At 42.3% G+C, this 18,300-nt stretch overlaps 1 protein-coding gene across 2 annotated transcripts in view; it reads right to left on the bottom strand.

Moving 5' to 3' along the window:
* tbc1d1 (TBC1 (tre-2/USP6, BUB2, cdc16) domain family, member 1) overlaps positions 1 to 6,628 on the bottom strand; it is a 263,634-nt gene extending 257,006 nt beyond the window's left edge. For both annotated transcript variants that reach the window (XM_041184498.1, XM_041184507.1), the window contains exon 1: positions 6,128 to 6,628. In XM_041184498.1, the coding sequence (XP_041040432.1) occupies positions 6,128 to 6,544 (417 nt within the window). In that variant the 5' untranslated portion in view covers positions 6,545 to 6,628. The remainder of the gene's footprint in view (positions 1 to 6,127) is intronic.
* Between the last annotated feature and the right edge of the window lie 11,672 nt (positions 6,629 to 18,300).

Genomic DNA, 18,300 nt, shown 5'->3' with positions numbered 1-18,300 from the left:
GTAGTTAGGCGACCAGAACTGCACACAATACTCCAAAATATCTTCACATGTCTTCAGTTGAGAGCTAGAAAACATTCCAATCAGTAACACGAGTGCAACAGAGAAAAACATACATCAAGGGACCAATCAGAAAACATTGAATTCAATGCTTTCAGAAATTTCTTAGAAACTTACAAACCAACACTTTCAGACCTCGGACCCTATCCACCTTCCCAATGTTACCAGATCTGTGACTCTCCCTCACAATACTATAAACTAGAATGGCAGGGGGATGGGAGCCTGAGCAGGGAGACAGAGGAGGGGGTAACAAGGATAGAAACAAAAGACAAAAAAGTAAGAAGCAAAAGTGGAAGACAGAAAAGAGAAGGGTGAAAAACAAATGGGGTCATAGTGCAAAATAAAACTAAGATGACTAACACGATTAAAAAGACAAGTTTAAAGGCATTGTATCTTAATGTGTGGAGCATTTGCAATAAGTTAGATAAATTAACAGCGCAAATAGATATAAACGGTTATAATAGAGTTGCAATTACAGAAACATGGCTGCAAGGTGACCAAGGATGGGAACTGAGCATCCAGGTGCATTCAATATTTAGGAAGGACAGACAAATAGGGAAAGTAGGTGGGGTAGCATTGTTAGTAAAGGAGGAAATCAATGCAATAGTGAGGAAGGATATTGGCTCAGAAAATCATGATGTGGAATCTGTTTGGGTGGAGCTAAGAAACACCAAGGGGCAGAAAACATTGTCAGGGGTTGTCTATAAGCCCCCAAACAGTAATGGAGATGTAGGAGAAGGCATTAAGTAGGGAATTAGAGACATATGCAATAAGGGTGCCACTGTAATCATGGGTGACTTTAATCTAAGTATAGATTGAATATACCAAACTAGCAATAATATTGTGGAGGAGGATTTCCTGGAGTGTGTACGTGATTTTTTTTTAAACCAACACGTTGAGGAGCCAACTAGAGAACAGGCAATCCTAGACTGGGTATTGCGCAATGAGGAAGGATAAATTCACAATCTTGTTGTGTGGGGTCCCTTGGGGAAGATGACTGTAAAATGATGGAATTGTTCATGAGGTTAGAGAATGAAGAAGTTGAATCCGAAACTAGGGTCCTGAATCTAAATAAAAGGAGCTATGAAGGTATGAGGTGCAAGTTGGCAATGATGGATTGGGGAACCTTACTAAAAAGGTTGACCGTGGTTAGAAAATGGCTAATATTTAAGGAACGTATGCATGAATTACAATTATTCATTCCTGTCAGGTGTAAAATTAAAACAGGAAAGGTGGCTCAACCATGGCATGCAAAAGAAATTAGGGATATTATTAGATCCAAAGAGGAGACATAACATTTGCCAGAAAAAGCAGCAAGCCTGAGGATTGGGAGCAGTTTAGGATTCAGCAAAAGTGGACAAAAAGATTGATCAAGAAGGGGAAAGTGGAGTATGAGAGTAAACTTGCAAGGTACATAAATACTGACTGTAAAAGCTTTTATAAATATGTGAAGAGAAAAAGATTAGTGAAGACAAATGTAGGTCCCTTACAGTCAGAAACTGGGGAAATTATAATGGGGAACAAAGAAACGGCAGAAGAATTGAATACATGTTTTGATTCTGCCTTCCAAAAGAGGACACAAATAATTTCCCAGAAATGTTAGGGAACCAAGAGTCCAGTGAGAGGGAGGAATTGAAGAAAATCAGTATTAGTAAAAAAATGGTGTAAGAGAAATTAATGGGTTAAAGGCTGAACAATCCCCAGGGCCTGATAATCTACATCCCAAAGTACTAAAGGAAGTGGCACAGGAAATATTGGATGCATTGGTGGTCATCTTCCAAAATTCTATAGACTCTGGAGCAGCTCCGACAGATTGGAGGATGGCAATGTAACCCCACCATTTAAGAAAAGAGGGAAAGAAAAAAAGGAGAATTACAGACCAGTTAGCCTAAGATCAGTAGTGAGGAAAATGCTAGAGTCTGTTATAAAAGACGTGGTAACAGAACACTTGGAAAGCATTAAAGGGATTAGACAAAGTCAGCATGGGTTTATGAAAGGGAAATCATGCTTAACTAATATATTGGCGTTTTTCAAGGATGTAAGTAGTAGAATAGATAAGGGAGAACCAGCGGATGTGGTGTATTTGGATGTCAAGAAGGCTTTTGACAAGGCCCCACACAAGAGGCTAGTGGGCAAAATTAAAGCACATGGGATTGGGGGTAATATACTGGCATGGATTGAGAATTGGTTGACAGACGAGAAACAGAGATTGGGAATAAATGGGTCTTTTTCCAGGTGGCAGGCAGTGACTAGTGGTGTACTGCAGGGATCAGTGCTTGGGCCCCAGCTAGTCACGATATATATAAATGACTTGGATGAGGGAACCAAATGCAATATTTCCAAGTTTGCTGATGACACAAAACTGGGCAGGGTTGTGAGTTGTGAGGAGGATGCAAGGTGGCTTCAGGGTGATTTAGACAAGTTGTGTGTGTGGGCAAACACATGGAAGATACAGTATAACATGGATAAATGTGATGTTATACACTTCAGTGTGAAAAACAAAGGCAAGGTATTATTTAACTGGTGATATATTGGGAAATGTAGATGTACAAAGGGATCTGGGTGTCCTTGTACACAAGTCAATGAAAGTAAATAGGCAGGTGCAGCAAACAATTAGGAAGGCAAATGGCATGTTGGCCTTCATTGCAAAAGGATTTGAGTTCAGAAGTAGGGATGTCTTACCTCAGTTATACAGGGCCTTGGTGAGACCACACCTGGAGCATTACGTGCAGTTTTGGTCTCTCTACCTAAGAAAGGATATACTTGCCATAGATGGATTACAGCGAAGGTTCACTAGGCTGATATCGGGAATGGCAGGGCTGGCGTATGAGGAGAGATTGGTTCAACTGGGCCTGTATTCACTAGCGTTTAGAAGAGTGAGAGGGAATCTGATTGAAACATACAAAATTCTAACAGGGCTAGACAGACTGGATGCAGGGAGGATGTTTCCCCTGGCTGGGGAGTCTAGAACCAGGGGCCACAGTCTCAGAATACAGTGCAGGCCATTTAGAACTGAGATGAGGAAAACTTTCTTCACTCAGAGGGTGGTCAACCTGTGGAATTCTCTACCACAGAAGCCTGTGGAGGCCGGGCCACTGAGCATATTCAAGGAAGAAAGTAATACATTTTTGGATATTAGGGGCATCAAATGGTATGGAGGGAAAGTGGGAATATGGCATTGAGATAGAGGATCAGCCATGATCATACTGAATGGCGGAGCAGGCTCAAAAAGCCAAATGGCCTACTCCTGCTCCTAGTTTCTATGTTTCTATGCTGCTAGCACCCCTAACCCCATCCCCAGGCTCCTCAAGTGCTCCTCCGGACCAATGAATTCCCTCTCCCATTCCAGTTCACAATAGCTAGAATTCACTAAAGTCCAGAGTTCACCTTCCCCATTACCACTAATTTTCAGGTTCCCCTTCCATCATTCTTCCCTAGCCCAGGCTCCTACCACCATGATGATGCCAGACTAAAGGATGTGCCAATCCCCAGCAACTCCACCACAGTGCTGCCAAGCTCCAGGACTATTATAATTTTGCCAAGCCCTAGGACCATCTCCCATTACTGCATTGTCCAGTCATTTTCTTCACCACTTTTGATTACAAGATATCTACCTTAAACTGCTACATCTTGTGCAACTGTATAACCTCAACTTTGAAAATGGCACGGGATTAAAAATTAAATAAAATAGGTAATGAAATTTATTTTTAAAAGGCACACAAATGCCACTAATTTATGGTTTTCAGAATCATGGTGTTCAATCCTCAAAATACCACTAAAAATCTTAGAATAAAAATTGGATTGGTTTTAAGGCATAATGAATCAGTGACCTTAACATCATGACCTACATGAAATAAAACTCCTCTCATTATAGGGCAGTGTATTTTGCAACTTGTCTTGAGTAATGCCACAGGAGATCTCCTCGTTTATATATGTGTTGTGTCTATCTCACATCTGTCACAGTTCAGACATCACGGTTCAAATATCTCACTTAACACATCATACTTTGAGTGTCAAAGGTATAAAAATAGAAACGTAGTCATTTCCTGCTGTTTTCTTTCATTCTGCACTGATAATCTGCCTATCTCCAAGGCTGGAACAAGGATTTAAAAATAGCTGCAAAATCTACCGAAACATTCTCAAACCACTGGCCTCAGGTTTTGTACCAGTTTAGACTACATCTCCATAGGGAATACCTGCACAGTGATCTTAAAGGGATGAGTCACACTAATAACAACCAAACAAAAAAAAAAGAATTTTGTTTCAGATTTCCAGCATCCACATTATTTTGCTTTTATCTTTTTATCAAAAAAAATTAGATTGTTGAATTATATATTCAAAACAATAGCATATAACTCAGAGAAAATCATGTGCAGGCTGTACAATGCTCTTGTCAGCCCACACCTTATGAAGTATCTAGTTCTGGTCACCAAGCACTTGAGGCATCTCAGAGAAGAGTCACAGATCGATCCCTAGTGTCACTGGATTGAGGTATGAAGAATGACAAGAGGAACTTGGGCTTTTCAAGTTTAAAAAGGGGCAATGGGGGGATGACCTTCTCAGGATGTACAGGACTGTAAACTAAATGGAAATGTCTGGTTCAGAAGATTACAGCAAACCAAATTGTAAAACTGGGACAAGGGGTCACGAGTTCTAAACAGCAGAAGGCAAAATTAGGAGCACTTTCAGGAAGTTTTGTTTCATGCAAGAGTGATCAATGCATGAAACAGAATCCAATGTTGATCAGTGGATGTGAAACCCTAGCATTATTTAAGAAGTTATGTCACAACAGGTAAGTTAGTGTCTTTCTGAATAGATAAACTAAAATCGGTCAATTGACTGTATTTTCCTTCTTTACCTTGTAATCCAAGCATGCTCCAGGCCCCAGACTTATGATGAGCAATGTCTTAGGAAATGGGCAAGTAATATTAAAAAAGACAGAACATATAACAAAACCCCATCCTGAAAGTTATTTGCACCTTGCTGCCTTGGTTAGTTGCTCTGCTACTTGCCTCATAATAAAGTGCAAGGTGCCTTTCTCTATACAAACTGTTGCAGTCATTCTCTTGTGTTTGAATTATATAGTAAACAACTATTAAACAAAATTTTCAGGCTAGAGGAAGCAAAAATAACCAGTTATTTGTCTGCAAGAAATAAAAAGCTAATATAATGGTTTTCCAGCAAGGGGCAAGCAAGCTCATTTTTAAATTAATCCATCGGTTGTGATGCAGTGCTGCTGCTATCGTGCCAAGGCCAGCATTCTGCAAACGGGGAAACCACAGAATTTCCGACCCTGGACTTGACCCCATTTTCCAGGTATGCAGTAGCGCAATGATGAAAGGTGATATATCCAACCGCTGTGCTGATCTTTCTATCATATTCTGAAAATAATTAGCTCAAAAGCCTCAAACAAATCAAATAATCCATACCTAGCATCTTAAAGTGCTTTGGAGGGTCACGCGCATTTGATATGCAAGGCAGTTAAATGAATCCCATCAGATCTCTGGACCAATGTTTTTAACTGATTAAATATTTAGCTAACTTAAACCAATTGTAAAGTAGCAATATTAGAAAGTTGAAACTGTTTCACCGGCAGAGCAATTTTAACTGCATCGAACAAAAGCAGGATGAGGTTTCAGTGGAGTTTTGTAGAGCGACTGTCCCAGTCAGTAGCAGTGCCTCCAAACAAGAGCAACCACACACCGAATGTCCTCCGTCCTTTGGTAATATTATTCTCTATGGTGACCGTAACTGAAATTCAGACATACACACGCGCAGCAAGCAATGGCATCTGTATTAAATGGGAACCAATGAAGGATATTATGAAATAGTCTTCATTAAACTATCTGAAAATCCAAACGACTCGTTAAAATACTGCACACTCTCTGTTTTGCAGTGTGTCTGCTTAAAGGAAGTTTCCAGTTATGAGCAATATTTACAACACTGAGCATTCAGTGCTTCACTTAAAACTTGTACATTTTATTGCACTTTAGATTACATTTCTGTATGTTTCTATGTTACAAGTAGACATGCAATGGGAGGACGGGGGAAATGACAGCGGAAGTCTTACCAGTGTGTGATCAGACGCCCTAAAGACGAAGCAGAGACTGTGTTCTGGTTGCTGTGCAGCTTGGTTCTTGGTCAAATAGGCGAAGTAGTTGGGCTCGCTGCTGTTGTGGAGCAGCTTGTGGATGTGTTGTGCGCGGTGCTGGAACACTGTGCTGGAGAGGGGCTGCTCGGGGTGGCTGCCGGTGGCGGCCACACAGCGCACCCAGCCCTGCCACACCTGCAGGCGGACCCGCCGGCTCCCCGAGCCCCGGGCGCTCCGTCTCCGCACCTCAGCCACCACCCAGGGCAGCATGGGCATGGTGGTGAGCTGGTGAACCGCCAGCGAGCCCACCAACTGTAGGCTGAAGCGCTGGCCCTTGCCCCCCTGCCCGAGGCTCGGATCGGCGGCGCTGGTGTCCACTCGCCTCTCCATCTCCATCTCAGTCACACTCAAACCCCCAGCGCTGACAGTCTGCCCGGGCTCATCCCGGAGAGGACAGACACAAGCATCGCTTGTCTTCGCAGCCAGCTCCGCCTGACTGTGGCTGCAGAGTCAGAGGGCGCCGGATCCAACCCATTCTCCGACTGACATCCGCCCACATCATGCAGCTCACCTTCCAAATGTACAAAAATCCACCCCCCCCATGCAGTGCAAAGCTGCTGAAGTTTCACCGCAACCTCGCCTTCAGAAATTGCAAATGTATCTGCATTTTCTTTGCTTTGCTTTTAGGCAAATGCCTGGCTGATGTCTGCTTGGATTCTGTCATAAAGCAGGTTGGCCAAGTCTGCTTTTAGGGTATATTCAGGGTCAGAACACGGCAGGGAGAAGGGATGTGAGATTCTCCATTGCTTGAACCACAGACAGAAAATGTGTCTAGTTTTTGGATTCTATATTTTAGGAAGTATACCAAGGCCATGAAGAGGACATAATGTTGGGGGTGAAAGGGATCAGTTAATAGGAGAGACTGGAGGAACGGGTCTTTTCCATTGGAATAGAGGAGATTAAAAGAGTCGATCAAAATTATGAAAGATCTTGATAAGATCCGTAGAAAATAAAACTTTCTCCAGGCCAGTGGATTGGTGAGGAGAGCACAAATTTAAGATCAACATTAAAAAAATGAAGAGACAGGTTGACTGTTTCTTTACACTGATGTTAGATCAGGAAATATTCTATCAGGGTTTGCATTTATCTAGCACCTTTAAAGTAGTAAAGTGTGTCAGGGTGCTTCACAGGAGTATAATCAGACAAAGATTGACATTCATCCACAGCTGACATTAGGACCTCTGGCCAAGGGGGTATGTTTTATGAAGAGTCTTAAAGGAGGAGAGATATGGAGTCCAAAAGGTTCAGGGCGAGAATTCCAGAGCTTGGAACCTTTAAATGTAAGTCAGCAACGTACAATATTGATGCCTCATTCCATGAAGCAAGCAGTACAATTAACACTGGCTTCCACTATTTTATTTAAATTAGTGAGAGGAACCAATTTAGGGGCCTAGTTATGTCCAATATTCATTCTTGTGCCTGTACATGGGTTTAAACCAATTTTTGCACTCTGAACTTTTGGTGATGTGGTATTGGCCGCTCATTATACACATCACCCGATGCACACTGACTTTAATGGAAAGCTAAGGTATCACCCATTCTGCATCATTGTTGAAACTTAAAATGACTGTTGAATTTAATTCAATTCCAAACTTTTTGTGTCCAGTTTTCTATGTGCTTTCATGCAGTATTTTGTGCTCCTTCTTTTATTCTCCATAACAGCAAAGCATTTATTTTGCTTTGACAGAGTGAAGAAATATCAGATCCTTCTGGGATATTGCAAATTAAAACAGCATGAGAACCCAGTTGTAAAAGGAAGAAGCTTGTTGTAGTTGAGTGTAAAGAAAGAACCAAAGCAGCATGACTGGTATTGTTGAAATCTGACAGAGTACAAATGTATGAGGCATGAACTAAGGAGAATTGTCAACATGATTGTCTTTTGTGGGAAACAGAACTTAGAGGAACAAACTGAAGGCTGGAAATTCCAATTGTTCTTTAGCATTCTGCCAACTTGGATATCTTTATGATGAAGGAATTTGAATCGACATCTTGTAATTCATCATCATAGACTTAAATGAAATAATTAAGATAATAAAACAAATTCATCAAAAAAATTCATAGAGATTCGGAGATACAGATTGGAAAGTTTGACAGCAGATCGCAGTTCAGATCTGGTTGGAAGTGACATATTTTATGTACAAAAGGAGGAAAGAGACAGCCAGAAATTTGCCAAGACATTGTTGAGTTTACAGAAGCTTTTAATACATTTACAAAACTTCAGTTGACAGCATGGACAACTGACAAAGAACTATGGCCATAGAATCATATAACACAGGAGGCCATTCAGACAATTGTGCCTGTGTCAACTCTTTGAATGAATAAGTCTCACTCCCCAAATCTTTCCCTTTATAGAGGTTATATTATATTCCTTAAGCTACCTACATACAGGGGGAAGATGGTGGCGCTGTGGTAATGTCACTGAAGGCCCAGGCTAATGCTCAGTGGACATTGGTTTAAATCCCATTATAGCAGCTTGTGGAATTAAAATTCAATTAATTAAATCTGGAATTGAAAATTAGTCTCATTAGTGGTGACCATGTAACTATTATTGATTGTTGTAAAAAGCCATTTAGTTCACTAATGTCCTTTAGGGAAGGAAATCTGCCATCCTTGCCTTGTCTGGCCTACATGTGACTCCTGGCCAACAGCAATGTGGTTGACTCTTAACTGCCCTCTGAGATAGCCTAGCAAACCACTTAGTTCAAGATCAGTTAGGAAGGGGCAACAAATTCTGGTCTTCACAGAGACACCCATGTTTCCTAAAAGAATAAAGATTAACTGCCTGCAAAACTCAGAATAGAACATGGACCTTGCTGCAGATGCTCCAGACATCCAGAAAGCTTCTCGGTGCTGAAATTTAGATTTTGAGGCTCCCAGTAAGTCAAACAACAAGGTAGATGATTGGAGCACTTCCAAATACAGGGTATCCTTGATGGACGAGCTAAGCTGACTCACTATATGCACACGAGCCAAATACATCAGCTCATTGAAGAAAATTACAAATTTTCACTGCTAAAAAATCACTAACAAACCAGTCTGAGTGTATTGTATAGGGAGGGAAAGAGCTGGATACGCAACAAGTTTAAAAAACTTTGGACTGTGTCATAACCAGCATGCTTGATTTCTTCCATCAAAGTGACCCAGTAATCAGCTTAAAAATGCCAATGGGGTAGAGGGTGTTGAAAAGATGTTGCCTGATAAAAAAATCTTTATTGGCTAGCAGTGTTGTCATTATTTTCCTTCTATCAATTTATTTTATATCCATGATTATAACACTGGTAGTTTTTGGTTTATGAGTTATTGATCTTATTTTAAAGTACGAACTTTATTATTTGATTGTGGTTTGCAATATCTATTCTAATCTTGTTAAAACAGCGAGACTTCAGGAGAGAGAGGTTAAAACAGAGACATTTCAGGACAGAGACTGTGGGTGGTACGCTGTTCAGAAGAGGAGAAAGAAGTGTGGAACGGCAATGGTGGCGGGGGATTCATTAGTGAGGGGAGTAGACAGGCGCTTCTGTGGCCGTAGATGTGACTCCAGGATGGTATGTTGCCTCCCGGGTGCCAGGGTCAAGGATGTCACAGAACAGCTGCAGGGCATTCTGAAGGGGGAGGGTGAACAGCCAGAGGTCCTGGTCCACATTGGGACTAATGACATAGGAAGAAAGAGAAATGAGATCCTGCAAGCAGACTTTAGGAGTTAGGTAGGAAATTGAAAAGCAGGACTTCAAAGGTAGTAATCTCTGGATTATTCCCATTGCCACACAGCAGTGGGTATAGGAACAGAAGGATAGAGTAGATGAACGTGTGGCTGGAGACATGGTGCAGGAGGAAGGGTTTTAAATTCCTGGGGCATTGGGACTGTTTCTGGGGGAGGTGGGACTTGTACAAGTTGGACGGGTTACACCTGAACAGGAACGAGACCAACATCCTCGTGGGGAAGTTTCCCAATGCTGTTGGGACCAATTTAAACCAAATTGGCAGGGGAATGGGATCCTGAAAAGTGGTTCAAAGGGGAGAGAAGCCAAGATGTAATTAAAAGTTAAAATGCTAGTGAGTGAGTCTGGAAGGCAGGGGAAACATAAGCTAGATAAGAAAGAAGTGAGTTTAGCAAAGCTAAATAGAATATATTTTAATGCAAAGAGTCTGAGGAATAAAACAGACAAGCTGAGGGCACGATAGGCATGTGGGAGTATGATATCATAGCTATGACCAAGACTTGGCTAAAAAGGACAGGATTGGCAGCTCAACATTCCTGGTCATAGGGTATTCAGACAAGATAGAGAGGGGATAGATTGGGGGGGTGGGGGGGTGTCGCAATATTGATCAAGGAATCCAATTATAGCAGTGAGGAGGGATAATATCATGGAAGGATTGTCAAATGAGGCCATATGGGTCGAAGTAAAAAACACAAAAGGGGAAAATACACAGTTGGGTGTGTACTATAGGCCCCCAAACAGTCAGGGAGAGATAAAGGTTCAAATATGTAATCAAATTTCAGAGAAGCGCAAGAATAATAAGGCAGTAATAGTAGGGGATTTTAACTAACCAAATATTAACAGGGCCAGTTTTAGTGTGCAAGGTAGGGAGGGAGCAAAATTCTTAAGGGAGGGGGCAGTTCTGGACCTAATATTCAGAAATGAGTCTGGGCAGGTAGAAGGCGTATCAGTAGAGGATCATTTTGGAGATGGTGACCACAACTCAGTTAAATTAATGATAGTTATGGCAAAGGATAATGTTGGACCGGGAATAAAAATTCTATACTACGGAAAGGCTAATTTTACTAAGATGAGATATGATTTGGCCCATGACTGGGAGCAGCTACTTGCAGATAAAACTGTGTCAGAACAGTGGGAGGCATTCAAGGAGGAAATAGAGAGAGTACAGGGCAAATATGTTCCCGAAAAGCCAAAGTGGGGAACCAAGTGCAGAGAACCCTGGATGTCAAGGGACATAAAGGTTAGGATTAAGAAAAAAAGAGAAGCTTATGGCAGATACTGAAGGCTCAAGATGGCAGAGTCTCTAGAGGAGTATAAAAACTGCAAAGGGGATCTTAAAAAGGAAATTAGGAAAGCTAAGAAAGTGCATGGGAATGCATTAGTGAGTAGAATAAAGGAAAACCCAAAGGAGTTTTTTAAATATGTAAAGAGCAAGAGAATAACTAGGGAAAGAGTTGGGCCAATTAGGAACCATAGAGGTAATGTGTGTGTGGACCCGGAAAACATGGGTACAGTCCTCAATGAGTACTTTGTGTCAGTCTTCACAATGGAAAAGGACGACATGGGTATAGACATCAGGGTGGAGGACTGTGAAATATTAGAGTAAATGAACATGAAGAGAGAGGAGGTACTAGCCGGGTTAGCAGCCTTAAAAGTGAAAAAATCCGCAGGCCCGGATGAGATGTATTCCAGGCTGTTGAAGGAGGCAAGGGAAGAGATATCAGGGGCCCTGGCAGTAATTTTCAAAACCTCTCTGGCCACAGGTGAGGTGTCAGAGGACTGCTAACATTGTCCCATTATTAAAAAAGGGAGGAAGAGATAGACCAGGAAATTACAGGCCAGTCAGTCTAACCTCAGCGATGGGGAAGTTACTAGAAGCAATTCTGAAGGACAGAATATATCTGGACTTGGAGAGACTTAATCAGGGATAGTCAGCATGGGTTTGTCAAGGAAAGGTCACGTTTGACAAATTTGATCAAATTTTTTGAGGAGGTAACCAGAAATATTGATGAGGGTATTGCATTCGATGTGGTCGACATGGACTTTAGCAAGGCTTTTGATAAGGCCCTATATGGCAGGTTGGTCAAGAAAGTAAGTGCCCATGTGATCCAAGACAAAGTGGCACATTGGATCCACAATTGGCTGAGAGGCAGGAAGCAGAGGGCGATGGGACAGGGATGTTTCTGTGGCTAGAAGTCTGTTTCCAGTGGGGTTCCACTGGGCTCGATTATGGGATCCTTGCTATTTGTGGTGTACATAAACAATTTGGAAAAAGAATGCAAGAGGAGCTGGGAGTTGGAAAAGAGCGCAAGAGGAGTCGGGAGTTGATAAAGAGCGCGAGAGGAGCCGGGAGTTGATAAAGAACGTGAGAGGAGCCGGGAGTTGAGAAGAGCACTTGGAGGGTGGACCTGCGTGAGAAGGGCCATGGCGGCAGGAGTTAAAAACCAGCGACACGGAGCCCCTTCAAAATTTTTCTACCTGTCAGAGCTGAAGTGTGACATCATAGGAAAACAAGTAGGTGATTGGTAGGTATCTTGTCCATGTCTCTTTTGATTGGTTTAAATCAAGAGACCTTATTACAGCTGAAGAGTACAGTTAAGAAATTCACTTTTAAAATATTTAACCTCCAAATTAATTAATTAAATAGAATAGAAATGGCTGGACTTGCAATGTGTTGCAGCTGTAGTATGTGGGGCCTGGTGGATGCCGGTGCGATCCACGATGACTATATCTGCAGCAAGTGTTGGCTGCTCGAGAAACTTCGGCTCAGAGTTGATGAGCTGGAGTCTGAGCTGCGGACACTGCGACACATCAGGGAGGGGGAGAGTTACTGGACACTATTTCACGAAACAGTCACACCCCTTCAATTAATTACATCAAATTTGGACCTTGGTCAGGAACAGAAGGGTGTGACTGCAAGTGAGGCCGGTATGGGGATCCAGAATTTTGCTTTGGAGGACCCTCAGCCAGTGGTCTTGTCCAATAGGTACGAGGTTCTTGCTCCCAGTGTGGATGACGGTACAGACTGCAGGGAGGATGAGCAAACTGACCACAGCACCAAGGTACAGATCTTCATTCAAGTTGGGGAACAGAAATGGAGTAGTAATAGGGGATAGCATAGTTAGGGGAATAAAAACTGTTCTCTGCAGCAAAGACAGAGAGTCCCAAAGGATGTGTTGCCTACCTGGTGCCAAGGTTAAAGAGGTGTCTTCTGGGCTGGAGAGGTACTTGGATTGGGGCCGGGGTGGAAGGATCCAGTTGTTGTGGTCCACGTAGGTACCAATGACATAGGTAGGACTAGGAAAGAGATTCTGCTGAAGGCCTACGAGCAGCTCAGGGATAAATTAAAAAGAACTACAAAGGTAATAATCTCTGGATTACTACCTGAGCCACGTGCAAACTGGCACAGGATAAATAAGATTAGAGAGGTAAATGTGTGGCTCAAAGATTGGTGTGGGAGAAATGGGTTCCGATTCATGGGGCACTGATACCAATACTGGAGGAGAGAGCTGTTCCACTGGGACAGGCTTCATTTGAACCATGCTGGGACCAGTGTCCTGGTGAATTGTATAACTGGGGTTGTAGATAAGACTTTAATTAGTGGTGGGTGGAGGGTTCAATTAAAGGGAAGCTTAAAAAAATCAAAAAGAAATGAGAGAGCAGGGATGCAGGGTAGTGAAGAGCAAATGATAATCAAAGTATAGTAGGAAGTGGCAGAAAATATAAGCAGAAGAGCGCAGCAGAAATTAGAACCAGAATGAGTAAGTAAAAAGTCAAAGCTTGGGGCTCTTTATCTAAATGCACACAGCATTTGTAACAAGGGGAGGTGGTGGCATTGTGGCATTGTCACTAGACTGGTATTGCAGAGACCCAGGGTAATGCTCTGGGGACCCAGGTTCACCATAGCAGATGGTGAAATTTGAATTCAATATTAAAAAAGTCTGATGATGACCATGAAACCATTGCCAATTGTTGTAAAAACCCTTCTGGTTCACTAATGCCCTTTGAGGAAGGAAATCTGCTGTCCTCTGGCCTACACATGACTCCAAACCCACAGCAATGTGGTTGAACCTTAAGAGCCCTCTGAAGAAGGGCAATTAGGGATGGGTAATAAATGCTGACCTAGGCAGCAGTGCCCACACTTCACGAATAAAGAAAAAAAAAGATGAATTGACGGCACAAATAGAAATAAATGAATATGACCTGATTTACCTGATTACAGGGATATAGTTGTAGGGTGACCAAGACTACGAAATCAATATTCAAGGGATTTGACATTCCAGAAATATAGGCAAAAAGGAAAAGGAGGTGGGTCAGCTTTGTTAATAAAGGAAGGTATCAGTGTAATGGTGAGTGGTGATATAGGTGCAATAGATCGTGATGTGGAATCAGTTTGGGTGGAAATAAGGAATAGCAAGGGGAAGAAGTCACAGGTGGGAGTTGTCTATAGGTCCCTGAAGAGTTGCCTCACTGTAGAACAAAGTATAAATCAGGAAATTATGGAGGTGTGTAAGAAGGGTGCTACAATCGTCATGGGTGATTTTAATCTGCATATTGACTGGACAAATCAGATTGGCAGAGGTAACATGGAAGACAAATTTGTTGAGTCCATCAGGGATTGTTTCTTAGAGCAATACATTGCAGAATCTACCCAGGAACAGGCTATTTTCGATCTAGTCATGTGTAATGAGGTAGGATTAATAAGAGATTGCATAGTTAATGATCCTCTAGGTGGTAGCGATTACAACAGGGTATAATTTCAAATTCTGTTTCAGGGTGAGCAACTCGGGTCTCAAACCAATATCCTCAACTTAAATAAGGGCAATTACAGAGGTATGAAGAAAGAGTTGCCTAAAGCAGGCTGGGAAAATAGGCTAAGGGGAAGGTCAATGGATGAGCAGTGGCAGACATTTAAGCAGATATTTCAGAACACTCAGCAAAAATTTATCCCGGTCAAAAAGGAGGATTTGATAAGAAGGATGAACCACCCGTGGTTAACAAAGGTGGTGAAGGAGAGTATCCAATCATATACTAAGGTATACAAAGTGGCAATAACTAGTGGTAGGCCTGAGGATTGGGATTTTTTAGGAACCAGCAGCGGATGACTAAAAAGCTAATAAAGAGGGAGAAAATTGATTATGAAAGTAAATTGGCAAGAAATATAAAAACAAACAGCAAGAGCTTCTACAAGTATATAAAGAGAGAGTGGCTAAAGTGAACGTGGGACCCTTAGAGGATGCGACTGGAGAATTGATAGAGTCATAGAGGTCTATAGCACAGAAAAAGGCCCTTTAGCCCATTGAGTCTGCGCCGGTCAAACAAATACCTAACTATTCTAATCCCATTTTCCAGCATTAGGTCCATAGCCTTGTATGCCATGGCATCACAAATGCACATCCAAATACTTCTTAAATGTTATGAGGGTTTCTGCCTCAACCACCCTTTCAGGCAGAGTGTTTCAGGTTCCCACTATCCTCTGGGTGAAAAAATTCTTCCTCACATCTCTAAGCCTTCTGCCCCTTACCTTAACTCTATGCCCCCTGGCTATTGATCGCTCCACCAAGGGGAAAAAATTCCTTTCTGTCTACCCCATCTATGCTGTTAATAATTTTATACACCTCAATCGTGCCCCCCCCTCAATATCCACTGCTCCAAGGAAAATAACACCTGTCTATCCAATCTCTCCTCATAACTAAAACTCTCCAGCCCAGGCAACATCCTATTAAATCTCCTCTCCACTCTCTAGTGCAATCACATCCTTCCTATAATGCGGATTCCAGAACTGCACGCAATACTCTAGCTGTGGCCTAACCAGCGTTTTATACAGTTCCAGCATAACCTCCCTGCTCTTATATGCTATGCCTCGTCTAATAAAGGCAAGTATCCCATATGCCTTCTTAACCACCCTATCTACCTGTCCCGCTACCTTAAGGGACTGGTGGACGTGCACACTAAGATCCATCTGATCCTCGGTACTTCCCAGGGTTCTACCATTAATCGTGTATTCCCATGCCTTGTTTGTCCTGCCCAAGTGCATCACCTCACACTTATCCGGATTAAATTCCATTTGCCACTGATAGGCCCATCTGACCAGCCCGTCTATATCCTCCTGTAATCTAAGGCTATACTTCTCACTATTTACCACCCCACCAATTTTTGTGTCATCCACAAATTTACTGATCAACCCTCCTACATTCAAGTTTAAATCATTTATATATACCACAAACAGCAAGGGACCCAAGACCAATCCCTGTGGAACCCCACTGGACACAGGCATCCAGTCATAAAAACACCCCTTGACTGTCACCCTCTGCTTCCTGCCACTCAGCCAATTCTAGATCCAATTTGCCAAGCTGCCTTGGATCCCAGGTGTTCTTACCTTCATTATCAGTCTCCCATGCGGGACCTTATCAAAAGCCTTGCTGAAGTCCGAGTAGACAATGTCAAATGCATTACCCTCATCTACACAAGTGGTCACCTCTTCGAAAAATTCAATCAAATTGGTCAGACATGACCTCCCCCTAACAAAGCCATGCTGACTGTCCTTGATTAATCTCTGCCTCTCCAAGTGTAGATTAATTCTGTCCCTCACAATTGCTTCCAATAGTTTCCCCACCACTGAGGTTGGACTGACTGGTCTGTGCTTCCCTGGTTTATCCCTTCCTCCCTTCTTGAATAAAGGCACCACATTGGCTGCCCTCCAGTCCTCTGGCACCTCTCCTATGGCCAGAGAGGTATTGCAAATTATTGCCAGCGTCCCTGCTATCACCTCCTTTGCCTCACTCAACAGCCTGAGATAGATTTTATCTGGGCCTGGAGATTTATCTACATTTAAACCTGCCAGACCACTTAGAACCTCCTCCCTTTCTATGCTAATTTCTTTAATTATAATTTAATTTAATTGATAACGGGGAACAGGGAAATGGCAGATAATTTAAACCAATATTTTGCATCAGCCTTCACGGTGGAGGACACTATAAACATCCCAAATTTATCAGATAAGCAAGGAGCTAATGGGAGATAAGATCTTGTAACAGTCTCTATCACGAGGGACAAACAATTTGACAAACAAATGGGGCTAAAGGCATACAAGTCGCCAGGACCTGATGGCCTGCATCCTAGGATTTTAAAGGAAGTGGCTGCAGAGATAATGGAGGCATTGGTTGAAATGTTCCGGAACTTGCTGCATTCCGGGAGGGTCCAAACAGATTGGAAAACCGTTAATGTGACACTCTGTTCAAGGAGGGAGGAAGACAAAAAGCAGGAAACTGTAGGCCAATCAGCCTAACATCTGTCGTTGGGAAAATGCTAGAGTCCATTATTAAGGAAGAAATAGAGGATATTTAGAAAAGCTTAATACAATCAGAGTCAACATGGTTTTGTGAAAGGGAAATCATGTTTGACAAATTTGCTGAAGTTCTTTGAGCATATAACAAGCAGAGTTGATAGAGGGTAACCAGTAGATGTAGCGTATTTGGATTTCCAGAAGGCATTCAATAAGGTGCCACACAAAAGGCACAAGATATCTGCTCACGATGTTGGGGGTAATGTATTAGCATGGATTGAGGATTGGTTACCACACAGAAGACAAAGAATCGGAATGAATGGATCTTTTTCAGGTTGGAAAGACGTGTGGAGTGCCACAAGGATCAGTCCTAGGGCCTCAGTTATTTATTATCTATATGAGTGACTTGGAGAAGGGAGCAGAGTGTAATGTATCCAAATTTGGTGACAATACAAAAATAGGTGGGAGGGCATGTTGTGATGAGGACATAAAGTACCTGCAAGGGGATATAGATAGATTGAGTGAGTGGGCAAAAACTTGACAGATGTAGGAATGTAGGAAAGTGTGAGGTCATGCACTTTGGTCGGAAGAATCAAAAGGCAGACTATTATTTAAATGGAGAGAGACTCCAAAAAAGTGCAGCACAGAGGGATCTGGGTGTTCTTGTGCATGAAACACAGAAAGTTAGCATGTAGGTGCAGCAAGTAATTAAGAAGGAATTTTGGCCTATATTGCTAGGGGGTTGGAGTTTAAAAATAGGGAAATCTTATTACAACTGTACAGGGTGTTGCTAAGGCTGCACCTGGAGCACTGTGTACAGTTTTGGCCCCGTATTTAAAAAAGAATATACTGACATTGGAGGCAGTTCAAAAGAGATTCACTAGGCTGATTCCTGGGATGAAATGGTTAACTTATCAAGAACTGCTAAACAGGTTAGGCCTTTATTTATTAGAGTTTAGAAGAATGAGCGGTGTACTTATTGAAACATATAAGGTTCTGAGGGGCTTGAAGGGTAGATGGTGAGATGATGTTTCCACTATTGGGGGAATCTCGAACTACGGGACATAGTTACAGGATAGGGGGACATT

This window comes from Carcharodon carcharias, chromosome 1 (assembly GCF_017639515.1).
Source record: "Carcharodon carcharias isolate sCarCar2 chromosome 1, sCarCar2.pri, whole genome shotgun sequence".
NCBI classification, from domain to species: domain Eukaryota; kingdom Metazoa; phylum Chordata; class Chondrichthyes; order Lamniformes; family Lamnidae; genus Carcharodon; species Carcharodon carcharias.
Note: the sequence above shows the minus strand (reverse complement) of the source record. Positions and strands in the feature narration are given on the sequence as shown.